Source organism: Podarcis melisellensis, assembly GCF_964234715.1.
Source record: "Podarcis melisellensis genome assembly, chromosome: 3".
Taxonomy (NCBI): domain Eukaryota; kingdom Metazoa; phylum Chordata; class Lepidosauria; order Squamata; family Lacertidae; genus Podarcis; species Podarcis melisellensis.
Window position 1 is genome coordinate 46,740,179 of NC_138530.1, and position 14,359 is coordinate 46,754,537.

General features: G+C 43.7%; 1 protein-coding gene across 1 annotated transcript in view; it reads left to right on the top strand.

Annotated features, from left to right (window-relative positions):
- Positions 1-14,359, top strand: part of PCNX2 (pecanex 2) — a 117,332-nt gene that overhangs the window by 62,653 nt on the left and 40,320 nt on the right. The window contains exons 21-23 of the mRNA XM_081906988.1: positions 994-1,171; positions 7,463-7,583; positions 10,987-11,116. Coding sequence (XP_081763114.1) covers positions 994-1,171; positions 7,463-7,583; positions 10,987-11,116 — 429 coding nt within the window. The remainder of the gene's footprint in view (positions 1-993; positions 1,172-7,462; positions 7,584-10,986; positions 11,117-14,359) is intronic.

Below are 14,359 nucleotides of genomic sequence, written 5' to 3' on the forward strand. Positions count from 1 at the left end.
TCTAAAGCACCCCTAAGTGCAAGTAGATAAATAGGTACTGCTTTATAGCGGGAAGGTAAATGGTGTTTCCGTGTGTTGCGCTGGTGCTGGCTCGCCAGAGCAGCTTCGTCACGCTGGCCACGTGACCCGGAAGTGTCTCCGGACAGCGCTGGCCCCCGGCCTCTTAAGTGAGATGGGCGCACAACCCTAGAGTCGGACGCAACTGGTCCGTACGGGCTGGGGTACCTTTATTCTGCTTGCTTAGACCACACCTGGAGTATAGTGTCCAGTTCTGGGCACTACAATTTAAGAAGGATGTTGACAAGCTGGAACATGCGCAGAGGATGGCAACCAAGGTGATCAGGGTTCTGGAAACCAAGCCTTATGATGAATGGTTGAGGGAATTGGGTATGTTTAGCCAAGAGAAGGCTGAGAGATGATAGCCATCTTCAGATATCTAAATGGCTGTCTCATGGAAGATAGAACAAGCTTATTTTCTCCTGCTCCTGATGGTAGGACCCAAACCAATGGTTTCCAGATACAAGAAAGGAGATTTTGACTAAACATCAGGAAGAACTATTTGACAGTAACAGCTAGAATGGACTTCCTATGAAGGCGGTGGACTCTTCTTCATTGGAGGTTTTAAAGCAGAAGTTAGGTGTCTATCCAATATGGATTCTTTAGTTGAGATTCATGCATTGGAGAGGGTGGGATTAGATGACCCCCAGGTTCCTTCCAATTCTACAGTTCTATGACTCTATTATGTTGAATGTCACCTCCTGTCTTTTAATACAGGACCAGTCCAGATTAAAGTTGTACCAGAACTTTGGAGAGCCATGTCATTGTGTTTTGATTCAATAAAGGCAATTAAAAAATGGTACTACTGCCAGACATAAATAGTCACCTTTGTATAGTGATTAGTTAAACAAAACAGAAGCCATCCTGATAAGTTGTTCTATTGAAGTTTTGCTTTCCTGATTTTTTTCTTTCTTTTCTTTCTTTTCCCTCTTGCAGCTGTGATATCTTTCTGATTACAATTGCGGGAATGAAGCTATTGCGGTCTTCATTTTGTAATCCCATTCACCAGTTTGTTACATTAAGCTTTACTGTCATCTTCTTCCAGTTTGACTACTATGGTAACTCCGATAACTTCTTGTTGAATTTCTTCATGATGTCCATTGTGTTTAATAAGGCAAGTGAATTGTTACTTAAAACTCTGTCACAATTTTGAGTGTTTAAGAAAAAGAAACAAAAATCCATAACTAATAACATGTGTCTAACTGTATCCTACAATAACACCTGAAAAACATAGTTAACATGTCACATTAAAGCATAGTCTAAAAGAAACAAAATGGAAGTTCCAGCTCATGCTGCTGCTGCTGCTACACCACCAGGAAACAAACCAGGCTCTGATTGGTTGGAATATCTGAACCTGTGTTCCTTGTTTGTTATTCTCCAAACAAACCACAAGCAGTAACCAAGGCTGTTTCTTGACTTATTGATGGTTTGTTTGGAAAGAAACAAACTATGACTTGCACCAAACCCAGAAATGACCCCAAAAGTCACAAAGAAGTCACAAAAAGGGACAAGGTGAGGGAGGAGGGTTTGTAGGCTTTTTCAATGGTGTTTCAAATATACAGGATTTCACTTAAATGCTTGGTGCCTCTCACATAATTTGGGAGTTGCCTGTACTAAAATCACAAGTACATATATTACAGGTTTATTGAAGAAATGCTACAGGCTAGGGGCCAATTAAACATATTTTTGAGAGGAAGTTCTTGATTATTCTTAGAGGTTTAGAACATCCCTAAAAGTTTATATGAGTTTTTTGGGGGCAAATGTTTTATATATCTATAGATCTATACCCATATATCTCAAACTATTGAGAAGTTGACCACGGTAGCAATATCTTGGGAAACAAGTGAATAAAATGGAAATAGCATGTGCGGAATAGTCGTACTGAAATTGTTTCATTCAGAGGCATGCTGAGACAATGAGTGAAAAGTGCAATCTCATTGAGCTGGTAATTAGAGATTTGCAGTGGCTCTGTAAATGAAATACTTATAGGATTGCTGGGTTTTGAAGATTAATTATTACATTTTGCAGGTTATTATTTCATCACATGGATCTAAATCCCCAAGAATCTCTGAAATGTTGTGGGCCGGCCTTTAAAAAAATTAATTTGGGGTAATTTTATTCCTATGAAAAGTCTATCTGTCAGGTCCCTGCTCAGATGGCATCAGGCACTGTATCTGTATCTTTCCCAAATCTCTATGGTCCATTCTGCTTCAGCAAGAAAAGGAACTGACAGCTTCAATCAATGCACTGTTCAATCACCATAATGTTGACAACTATTTTTGAAAGATAGAAAGCACATTTTTGCTGCCACACTACCTTTGGCTATGTAGAAATAACCCTGGAAGTGACAGCCAGGAACTTATTATTCTCTGAAGGTGTGATTTTTCCCATGTCTGAGCAGCAAGGCTTTTTCCTAAGTGTTGTAAGTCTGTATAATCATTTCAGTAGAAAAAACAATCCGTGTGAAGCCACGGTTGAAGAAGCATATCCATTTTTCCACTAAAGGAAATGAAATAAACCCACAGTAGACAACATCTCCAGCTTTGTTATTCCAGGTTAGATGACACTTTCTTCATCTGTCCTCAGTAACGTGCTTTGCAATGGTGACGGGGGTCACAGGTGGCAAGGGAAGGGGTACCCCTTCCTCCTCTTCTGTGACTGCCCCCCATGCCCCAAATTGTCCCACTGCTGTAATTAGGCTTGAAATAAAGCTTTGTAGCCAATGGAAGGAAGCCTAATTACAGTGTATGGGGCATTTACTGTGTGAGCGGGTCACAGCTGGGGAGGGGAGAGCCCCCCCAACCCCCATTGCAATTAGGCTTAAATAGCCTTCTATTGACTACAAAATAAAGCTGCTTTCAAGCCTAATTTGAGCATGAGAAGGCAGTGGGCACCTGTGGGCCCCAAGGAAGGGCCTCTGCAGACTTCTGAACACCTGCAAGCGCCACATTGGTGACCAATGTATGTAATTAATGCAGTCCAATGAGGATGCAAATCAACCTCACTGCTCACAGGGCATTGCTTTCCACAGCCACTTTCCTCCCCCTATTAGCTCCTTGTAGCTGCTTTTGGATGTGCTACTGCATGCTGGAACATCCAGTTCAGTAAATTGGTTGGGAGCCCTGCCCCCAGAACCAAAATTAAAATGGTGCATAAAGGTATTGGGAGGGCTGTGCATGGATGATGCATTTTGGCTGTGATCCAGGATTAGAAATAGCCATACGATATGTAGGGAACTGAGACTGATTGAAATAGTGGAGGATTATTGCCCGTTAGTTATTTACTGGGAGGCTCTGCTTTCCTTTGGACCACATCAGTGAGGGCGAGAGGGTAGGTCTTGCACCCCAGGAAAGTTACTTCAGTGTTGCTAGCACAGCAGTTTGACTTCATCCCAGATTTTTCACCCCATTTTCCCTTGAGACGGATGAATGCCAACAGCAGATTCCCTGCGCCCACTGTTTCTTCTCTGGAAATACCCTCTATGCCACTACTTTGCATGATTGCAATGGTTGTTTATTAGAGACCGGTGAACTTTAAGTTTGCCATGGGAAATTGCTGGTGTTCACATCCCCCTACAGACAGATAACAAAAGTGGAACCAAGTTGTCCAAAAGAATTAAGCCCTACAACTCACACTTCACAAACTGCAATAATCTATCTTGCCTGGTGAGTGGTGTCTCTTGAATACACATAGAGAGTCTGATAAGTTCCACTTGGATTATTTCATCATAACAACAATCCAGTGTTGTAAAGATATGTTCAGTGATAGGACCGAAATCCGCTGGCCTTTTTATTCTGATAAGCAACATAATCACCTGAAATCCAAAACATTTGTTGAAAAGGTCTTTGATATCTCAGTCTGAAATGTTTTATATGTTCAGTTGAACCCTTGTCCTTTGGCAATATGTGTGCTTGGCTCCGATTAAGGTCAAAACCTGTCAAAATTTCTTATGAAAAGCGTTACAAAATGAATCTGTCAACTTAATCTGCTCAGCACAAGACCACCTGCTGGGCTTCTCCTTGAGGTTGCAATGAAACTTCCTCATCTGCAAGAAAAATGGACTGTTCTTCATTTATGGAAAGCTCTTTGATACAACTGAGCCTTTTATGAATGGTATGGGGAGGAAGGCCATTTTTAAAAATTGCCCCCTTTTTCCTGCAGTTCCTTGCAACACCTCCCATACTATTCTGGAAGTTCCTCCAGGCCTCTGGAGACTGGATCAAATGGGGGCGGGACATAGGGGGCTGAGAAGAGGAGGGAAAATGGGTGGAAATCACTTTCCCCCTTTCCTTCATGGAAGTCTCCAGAGGATTAAAGAGCTCTCCATGAATGGAAGGTTACTGCTGGATACAACTATTTACTGATAGCAGAATTGAAACAAATTAAGGGGAAGAGTTATAAAGCTTTTAAGTTCAGAGACAAGATTCACTTGAATGACATTCTGTATAGAAAAATAGGTGAAAGCATAAACAGAAGCTAAGATGTACACAAGTCATAAATGACTTTCAGTGTTAATGGGAAGTTAGATTTGTAGAAAAGAAATTACACTTCAATGAGGAAATCTTTATCATCGGCAATATGTAAGTCCCCCAGCTCTGCCAATTTTCTCCAAAGATGCAGAAAGATTGCTCAAAACATTCATGAGCAATGCACATTAAGGGAGATAAACACAAATTAGTCTGCAAATGGGCAAAATATTATCTCTAATTGGATGCACATAAAAGAAAAGTATTATAATTCCAATTCAACAGTGGAAGCAGTAAGATGTTTCAAAATAGGTAACCGACAGTTATGTGGTTATAACAGGGCTATGAATCTGGGGGTCTCAAATGCGGCATTAAAGCACCCCAAGCTCTGTGATTACAAAGCTCAAATACTGCAGCAGATAACAAGTTTTGCAAATTGGGCAGATTCACATAATGCTTCTGAATTTTCATGATTCACACACTTTGCATAGTTGCACAGTTTGCTCAAAGAGCCTAGCTGACTTGGTGATTTTGTGTGCTCTGCTCCGAATGTAGAGTTTTGTGAAAAAGCAAGGGATGGGGATAGAAAGGGATAGAACGGGATTGTGCACAAAATTACTTTCAATGTTTGGTGACTTTTTCATAGGTTAGTCTGGATGGACAGGCACAGTGAAGCAGTCGTCAGTATTCAGCCAGACTTCCAGATTTATCAGACCATTTTGAAAAAGGAAAAAAAAACTTAATAAAAAATAAGTCAAGGCAGCATGCAACTGTGGGAGTGGGGTGTATGGTAGAACTGCATCTTCATTTACTCTGAGTGAAGGGTCACATTCCTTTTTTGGGAGTGTCTTTGCAAACTACGGGACCCGGGTGGCACTGTAGGTTAAACCACAGAGCCTAGGGCTTGCCGATCAGAAGGTCGGCGGTTTGAATCCCCATGACGGGGTGAGCTCCTGTTGTTTGGTCCCTGCTCCTGCCAACCTAGCAGTTCGAAAGCACGTCAAAGTGCAAGTAGATAAATAGGTACCGCTCAGGCGGGAAGGTAAACGGTGTTTCCATGCGCTGCTCTGGTTCGCCAGAAGTGGCTTAGTCATGCTGACTGCATGACCCGGAAGCTGTACGCTGGCTCCCTCGGCCAATAAAGCGAGATGAGCGCTGCAACCCCAGAGTTGGTCACAACTGGACCTAATGGTCAGGGGTCCCTTTACCTTTTGCAAACCAGAGGCGGTCAGGGACACCATACACACGGCAGCCACTCATACACCACAACCTAGTCTATTGACTACAATATAATTTTTTTTTAATCTGAACTTTGGACAGGGGGCCATGTGGGTGCCAGGGAAGGCCTCTGTAGGAGACCCTTGGTCTTGGCAGTCAAAGCAGAAACCACCATAACTGAAAGTAATTTTCAAAAATGGCTGCGTGAATCACCCCACTGAAAAAGACAATCGACTGGATGTGTTTCTCCCTTTGCCTCTGAAAGATGTACTTCATCTGGAACCATGCCCTGATGTCATAACTCACAGCATTATAATGTCTGGTTATGGAGCAAGTTGCCCTGCATGTTACAGAGGGGCAGAGGAAAAGATGCAACCTGGAGCTGCTCCCTTGGGTGGGCAGTAGCTCCTTTACCTGTTGTGACCTCACCTTCCTCCATAAGAGCATGGAACACAAAGAAGTCTCTGACACATTTAGCCATTCTATTTATATATCTTCATTTTATTTTAGGAAAATTCTTCTTCTTCTTCTTCTTCTTCTTCTTCTTCTTCTTCTTCTTCTTCTTCTTCTTCTTCTTCTTCTTCTTCTTCTTCTTCCCCTTCCCCTTCCCCTTCCCCTTCCCACATTTGTGATGGGGAACAACATCTTGGCTAGAAAGCTCCTTTTTCTACAAAGAAAAATCTGGTGGATTTATCTGGTAGATGTGTTCTGTGTGCCATATGGCTATCCCGACCACTCACGTCCCCGATGCCTGAAAGATCGCCTACAGACCCTCTTGAGTGCTGAGATCAGCAGAGGGGGCTCTCTTGGTAGTTCCTCCACCCTCAGGGGCTTGGAGTGCAGGTGGCAGCCCTGGGGAGGGCATTCTCTGTGCTGGCCCCAAAGATGTGAAACTCCCAGCAGAGGTGCACAAGGCACCTTCATTATATAGCTTATGGATAATGCTGAAGATGTCCCACTTTACATTGGCTTTTGACATCAGAGATGTATGTTTTCAGGACCCAACTTCTTATGATTGCAAGTTGTTTTAAATTGTTTTTAATATTGTGTTTAATGCTGTAACCGGCTCTCAGACCTTGGGGTGAAGGGCAGGTAATTAATAATAATATTGATTGATTGATTGATTGATTGATTGATTAAGTAAATACAGTGGTGCCTCGCTAGACGAAAAGAATTTGTTCCGCGATTCTCTTCGTCTAGCGGTTTTTTCGTCTTGTGAAGCAATCCCATTGACAGCTTAGCGGATTAGTGCTAGAGCTGTCAAGCGGCTTCCAGCGATCAGCTGTTAAGCGGCTTATCAGCGGAACAGCTGATAAGCGGCTTAGCGGCTTAGGAAAAGGGCAAAAAAAGCAAAAAAAAACCCGCCAGGGGACGCAAGATTTTTTCGTCTTGTGAAGCAACCCCATAGGGTAATTCGTTTTGCGAAGCGCCTCCAAAACGGAAAACCCTTTCGTCTAGCGGGTTTTTCGTCTAGCGGGTTTTTCGTCTTGCGAGGCGTTCATCTTGCGGGGCACCACTGTATTGTGTTAAAATAAAAATTCCACTTCACTTTCTATATGAACTGAATACCAACAATCCAAGAGGTAGTATAATTGTAATATAGGCACGTGGACATTGCGTGTTGTGTAGGATATATATGGTAAAATGCTTTCTTTCTTTCTTCTTAAAAAAAGTGCTTTTCACATACGCTGTCATAACTTTTCTGACTCTTTTGCTTTCAGCTGTGGGACCTCCTGCAAAAGTTGCAGTTCATTCTGACCTATATTGCTCCTTGGCAGATTGCTTGGGGCTCTTCGTTCCATGTATTTGCTCAGCTCTTTGCAATACCTCATATCCTTTTTAGTGTATGTGCTATTTTGTTCTGCATTCAGAGGGTTAAGGAAAGCAGGGTGTTCTTGGGCAATTTATATTAAGAAAAGTATATATTTTTTATGTTAAAGTTTTGAAAAAAAAAGTATGGATATTCCCACAGGGAGAAAATGCAATATTAAAAAAGATCCTTTGAACAATACTTTGAAAAGTGGGATATAAATTATTAAACAGATAAAAATAAGAAAAAGCAATGAGTTGAGAAATGTATTTTATTATTGCTTGTGACATTATTACTTCTTCGGTGAGGTGTGTAACTTAAAGTCTGTTTTGCTTCAGAAGGTACTCTAGTATGTAGGCAAGAATGGCTAAAATGTATTGTTGGCTCTTGGACAGATAAGGAAATTGGACAGTGACTCTGACTTTCCCAGACTCTCTGGGAATCTCTGCTAATCTCATCACTCTGATACGACATTTTCAGAAATGGAAGCCCTACTAGTGACACTGCCTCTATGTCATTAATTGGGAATAGAGAAAGTGACTGAACTACAGAGATCAGATTAGCAATAATTGTTGTTGTTATGATGAATGTTACATTTTTGTGGTGAAGTCGTGAAAGTCTGTTCGCTGGATTATTGCTGGGGTCCTGCTGGTCTTAAAGATGTAGGCCAGGCATAGGCAAACTCGTCCCTCCAGATGTTTTGGGACTACAACTCCCATCATCCCTAGCTAACAGGGCCAGTGGTCAGGGATGATGGGAATTGTAGTCTCAAAACATCTGGAGGGCCGAGTTTGCCTATGCCTGGTGTAGGCCTTCTTTTTCCCAAGGTCATCCATTTGCTTATTGGCATGAGACCTCTTACGTTTTTCTCTCCCTGTTTATTATAGAGGAACATATGCATGGATTGAGTGCCTCCATTGCCTTTGAGTGTGCATAGATATTTTTGTAATGCTTTTGATTTTGAAGTAGTCTTTAGGAGGCTTCCTCGACCCCTCTTCTTTGGTTTCTCTACCTTTCTTGCTCCTTGCACGTACTCCACAGTGATGACTTTCTGTCCTTCCGAGCCAGTATGAATCACGAGTCCACAATATTATGGCAACTGAACTTTGTTGACACTTCCTTCATCCCCATATCGTCTCCATTGGGTTTGAGAGGCTCTGAGGGCAACTCATCTCACATAATCACTAATAGGCACAGACATCATTATATAGCATCCTCTCAATAAATTTAAGGAGTTGCAGATATATACTTGATAAGTATTTACTAAAACGGCAGATAACATCAAACGTTTGATTAATTAGGCCTCGGGAGAAAAGCTGAAATGTGATTATTACTTCAATTATCAACGAAACATGTCTCTCCCATATCAGTCTCTGCAGGCACTGTATGTAACCTTCCAACAGTTTGGCTTCACCCCCAAAGGCACACTGCTGAGACAGACGGATGAAAAAAAGAAATCATTAGCATATTAGTTATTTATGACAGTAGAAGTTGCTCATATGTGACAGATTAAGAAGAAATGTTAGACACATTTCAATACAGGACCCTGAATTAATTCAAGTGACAAATAGCCCAATCTATTATTCATTTATTTATCTTTTATTGCATTTATATTCCATCTTTTAATACAAAGATTTCAAGGTTCTTCCTCTCCTCATTTACCGTATTTTTCGCACGATTGGACGCACCGGACCATAGGACGCACCTAGTTTTCAGGGGGGGAAATCAAGGAAAAAATATGATTCCCCCCCCCCCCGCAGCTCTGGGAGCAGTGGACAGGCTGCACGCAGCCTGTGCGCTACTCCAAGACCTTCTCCCTGCTTTTGCGGGAGGTGGCGGAATTCCCCCACCTCCCGGAAAAGCCCACAGGAGCCCAGCTTGACTCCTGCGGGCTTTTCGACCAGGAGGGAGAAGGGACTGAAACGGCCAGTCAGTCCCTTCTCCCTCCTTGGGGAAAAGCCCCCAAGAGCTGCGCGCTCTTTAAAGGCTGCACAGCTCTTGCAGGCTTTTCTGCAAGGTGGGGGAATTCCCCCACCTCCTAGAAAAGCCAGCAAAGCCGTGCAGCCCCTTTAAAGAGCGCACGGCTTTTGCCTGCTTTTGCGGGAGGTGGGGAAATTCCCCCATCTCCCGCAAAAGCCCGCAGGAGGGAGAAGGGACTGACTCGGCCAGTCAGTCCCTTCTCCCTCCTTGGGGAAAAGCCCCCAAGAGCTGTGCGCTCTTTAAAGGCTGCGCGGCTCTTGCCGGCTTTTCTGCGAGGTGGGGGAATTCCCCCACCTCCTGGAAAAGACAGCAGAAGCCACGGAGCCTCTTTAAAGAGCGCACGGCTTTTGCCTGCTTTTGCGGGAGGTGGGGGAATTCCCCCATCTCCCGCAAAAGCCCGCAGGAGGGAGAAGGGACTGACTCGGCCAGTCAGTCCCTTCTCCCTCCTTGGGGAAAAGCCCCCAAGAGCCGCACGCTCTTTAAAGGGTGCGGGGCTCCTGCGGGCTTTTCTAGGAGGTGGGGGAATTCCCCCACCTCCTAGAAAAGACAGCAGAAGCCACGGAGCCTCTTTAAAGAGCGCACGGCTTTTGCCTGCTTTTGCGGGAGGTGGGGGAATTCCCCCATCTCCCGCAAAAGCCCACAGGAGGGTTGGAGAGTAGCGGGAAGGCGTCGCGCGCCTTCCTGCTGCCCCCCATCCTCTGGGGCTGGTGATGGGGGAAGCGCTGCTTTTCCCCCCGCCAGCCTCAAAGAGCAGACTCTCCTGGCTTCAGTGGAAGCAACGCGAAGCCTCCGGAGCGCAGGCTTTGGAGGCTTTGCCTTGCTATCGCTGAAGCCAGGGAGCCTGCATTCGCTCCATAGGACGCACACACATTTCCCCTTCATTTTTGGAGGGGGAAAAGTGCGTCCTATAGAGCGAAAAATACGGTAATTCCCATGACTGTTTGAGGTAGGTTAGGCTGAGAGGTTAGGCACAAGGGAGCTTCATGGCCAAGTGAGAATTTGAACCCGGGTCTCTCAGGACCTCGCCAACACTGCACCACACTGACTCTGTAGCCAAAGTAAAAAGAAAAAAGAAAAACACTTCAAAGTACTGTTGATTTCAATGAGGCAGTTATGCATATATTTAGAGCTCTATCATTGAACTCAGTCAGACCTAAAAGGGCTTAGCTTCAGCTAAAACGTTCTTCCAATTGGCATTCGAAGCCCAGGGACACTGAAAGTTTGGATAAATGTCAGTAATCTTGTCCATAGCATAACATTCACTGGGGACAAATGATAGACACACAACTAAGTCAGGTAAGTTTGAATGATGGTGACTCTCATCTTTTCCGTGAGACTTCCTTGCTTCTGCCTCTTTGTGGAGAAAGTTAGTTGGAGAAATAGGTCAGAAAGTGCCCGAAGGACAGCATAAAAGGCAGCGACTTCATCCGTGTTACCTTAACTTGAAATTTTCAGATTCAGCAATGCTCTTCTTTCAGACTCTGGCCACTGCAATCTTTTCTACTCCGCTGAGTCCATTTCTCGGGAGTGTCATTTTTCTCACATCATACGCCAGACCAGTGAAGTTCTGGGAAAGGAATTACAAGTAAGGCAAAGTGTTATACATCTGTTTACTTTATTGTTAAATGTTTTTGGAGCTTTCGAAAGCTTTCCTTCTATGCCTAACAGTTCCCACAGCTTTTCTGTGGACCTTGAAGACTGCTCTGCTTATTTTGCTACTGTTCCCGGGTATGTTGCACCAGTGGCTGTTTGGTAGAATGTTAGTCATTTTGGAAAATAAATGTATTTAAACAATCATCAGAGTGGAGTTGTCACAACCCATTTACTGGGCATAGAGGGCAAAAAACCCCCAAAAAACTACGGGAGTAAATCATAACTGCCTCAAACGTCAACAGCTATTGATTCAGCAACCGCAGTTAGAAACTAAATCATTTTGGCCTTTGGGCAGCAGAAGTCAAAATGGATTAATACAATTTATGTTAGCCAGTTAATGTTCTGTCAGATAAGTGGTGCTGGGTGGGCAGCAAAGCTCTCACCTTTAAGGCTGAGTCTCTTAGAGCCAAACTACACATTACATGCAGTCATGTGTAAGGAAACCCTGACAGTTTACTTCTTTGCTGAAAAGCAATGTCAGCATCAGGGGGTGGGGTAGGGGGTGATTTTCCAGTCATTTTCTCACTTTGGGGGGCAGTAGGGGGAGCAGGTTGCAGCAGTGGTGTAGCGTGGGTTGTCAGCACCCGGGGCAACGCATGTAATTTGCACCCCCTAACCCGTGGATTTGCGCCCCCTAACCCATGGATTTGCGCCCCCTAACCCCCAGATGTTGCGGCCGGTGCGGCCGGCCCCCCCTGCACCCCCACGCTACGCCACTGCCCCACTGCTGTTCTCCCCAGCCCCAGGATTCCAAGTACATATTTGCAACACCTTTCTGAAGCCCAGCCAGGGTGGTAGGGAGCCATAGAACTGAAGTCAGATAGGCAGGGTACAAATAACAAAATTATTATTAAGCAGCAAGGAGGGAATGGAAATGGGATGGCACCCAGGGCTGGATTTAGGTTTGATGAGGCCCTAAGCTACTAAAGGTAATAGGGCCCTTTATATGTCCATCTGTCCTTTGTCAACAACAATTTGTCACTGTTTTTTGTCTTGAATATATGCTATATGGTAATTTATCGACCTAATAGGTATCTAAAGCCATGTGCACATAACAAAATATGCATTTTATTAAAGTAATTGTTGAAAAGTCCATGCAGAATGTAGGTACCCTATATATAGAAATGAGCAAACCAGTGGTATTTTAGGGAGCAGATTAGCAGGTGGGGCCCATAGGAGCTTACACAACACAAAACACAGTTGATGTATGTAGGTTTTATTTTATTTGTTTTTTATCTTATATTGTGGAAATGTATATCCAGGTTTTTTTTTTCCTTTAATTTTTTTGGGGGCCCCAAGAGAGTAGTTTTTCTTTTTCTAATAAGAAAAACAGCTTCAGAATTTTGTTACACACACTTTTGGGCAGCATGCAACTTGCAACCACTCTGCTGCGTATATTCCAAGGGCATTTCACATGCCACAAAGCCATCAACTTAAACTCAGTTCTATGCCCCTAATATATGCTGGTAGCCTTTCTAATGGTATTATAGCTGGAACGCATAGTAGAATAGTTGTGGCCCACTTGCTAAGCATGCCATGTCGCTATAGGTACACTGGCAAACGCCACTGTGTGCCTTCAGAAAAATCCTAGCAATAGCATCAAAGTGGCAATAAACAGAAGCGCTTTTATTTTCTTGCTTTTCATTCTTCCTTCCTTCCTTCCTCATGAAAGGTATACTATAAAAATGCTTGCTGCACATATGTATGCCATATGGAAACATCTTGTGTGAAATCATAGAATCATAGAGTTGGAAGAGACCACAAGGGCCATCGAGTCCAACCCCATGCCAAGCAGGAAACACCATCAGAGCACTCCTGACATATGGTTGTCAAGCCTCTGCTTAAAGACCTCCAAAGAAGGAGACTCCACCACACTCCTTGGCAGCAAATTCCACTGTCGAACAGCTCTTACTGTCAGGAAGTTCTTCCTAATGTTTAGGTGGAATCTTCTTTCTTGTAGTTTGGATCCATTGCTCCGTGTCCGCTTCTCTGGAGCAGCAGAAAACAACCTTTCTCCCTCCTCTATGTGACATCCTTTTATATATTTGAACATGGCTATCATATCACCCCTTAACCTCCTCTTCTCCAGGCTAAACATGCCCAGCTCCCTTAGCCGTTCCTCATAAGGCATCGTTTCCAGGCCTTTGACCATTTTGGTTGCCCTCCTCTGGACCTTAATCCAAAGAGAATTCTTTCATTTTCAGAATCCACGTGCAGATTTATGCAAGTTCAATAAATTAATTAATCCATCCAAACTTATTCAATTAATTAAGATATATTTAATTGGATGGCAGCCCTCATGTCAAGGGATTTATTCAAGAGACATTCCTGATGGCTTGCATTCTGTGCCTGCAATGATTTCAGTTGATCACATGTACACGCACGTGTGGACATAATGTCAATCACAGCGTACAAGAACAAGTCATTCATTTTGAATTGCTTCCTGCTCCAGCGTAAAGAATCATTGCTCCACATATTCATTCCTGGCAGCTTGAGACAGAAAGAAAGAATCAAGATTCTAGTTACATAACCAGGATAAGTCAGGTCAGATCTCCAGAGCCTCCTCTCTCCACCTCTCTTCCCAGTGAGCTGCAAGCGCTGTGATATCCCCAAACTCTGAAGATACCAGCAGGGTCTGTTTTTCTCCACCTCCTATTGCTCAAAGGTCCACCTAATAAGAACAATAACAAGTGTTTGGTTTTTGTGGTTTTAGGGAACAGAAGCAATTTTACGTGTGTGGCTATGAATGGGTAGGGGAAAGGCTAAAGTGAGTTGTACAAGTTGTGTATTTACTTGAGACAATTCTTGATTTTTTTCAGGAAAGAGTTTCAGAATCTATTGTTCAGTGCCAATGATTTTTAACACAACAGGGAGCAACTGTTCAACCCTAGAGAGTGAGATGGCATCTTAGGCAAGGGTTAAGTTCTGGGCAGAGTGCATGCATGCAAAATCGTGTATAGGCCAGAACCTCAGACTCCCTGGGATTGCCGCCCTCCAGTCCAGCTAGAGCCCTAGAAAACTGCCTCTCTCTTCCCCTTTGGTAACTCTTAAAGCTCTCTGCAGGGCACTGCTTCTCTCCCACCTTCCAAATACAGATCAGGAGGTCTCCACTCCACTCGGATATTCCTTGAGAGCCTTTTTCCCTGGTTCCCCACTTGAGAGGTCTGTCCCCCAG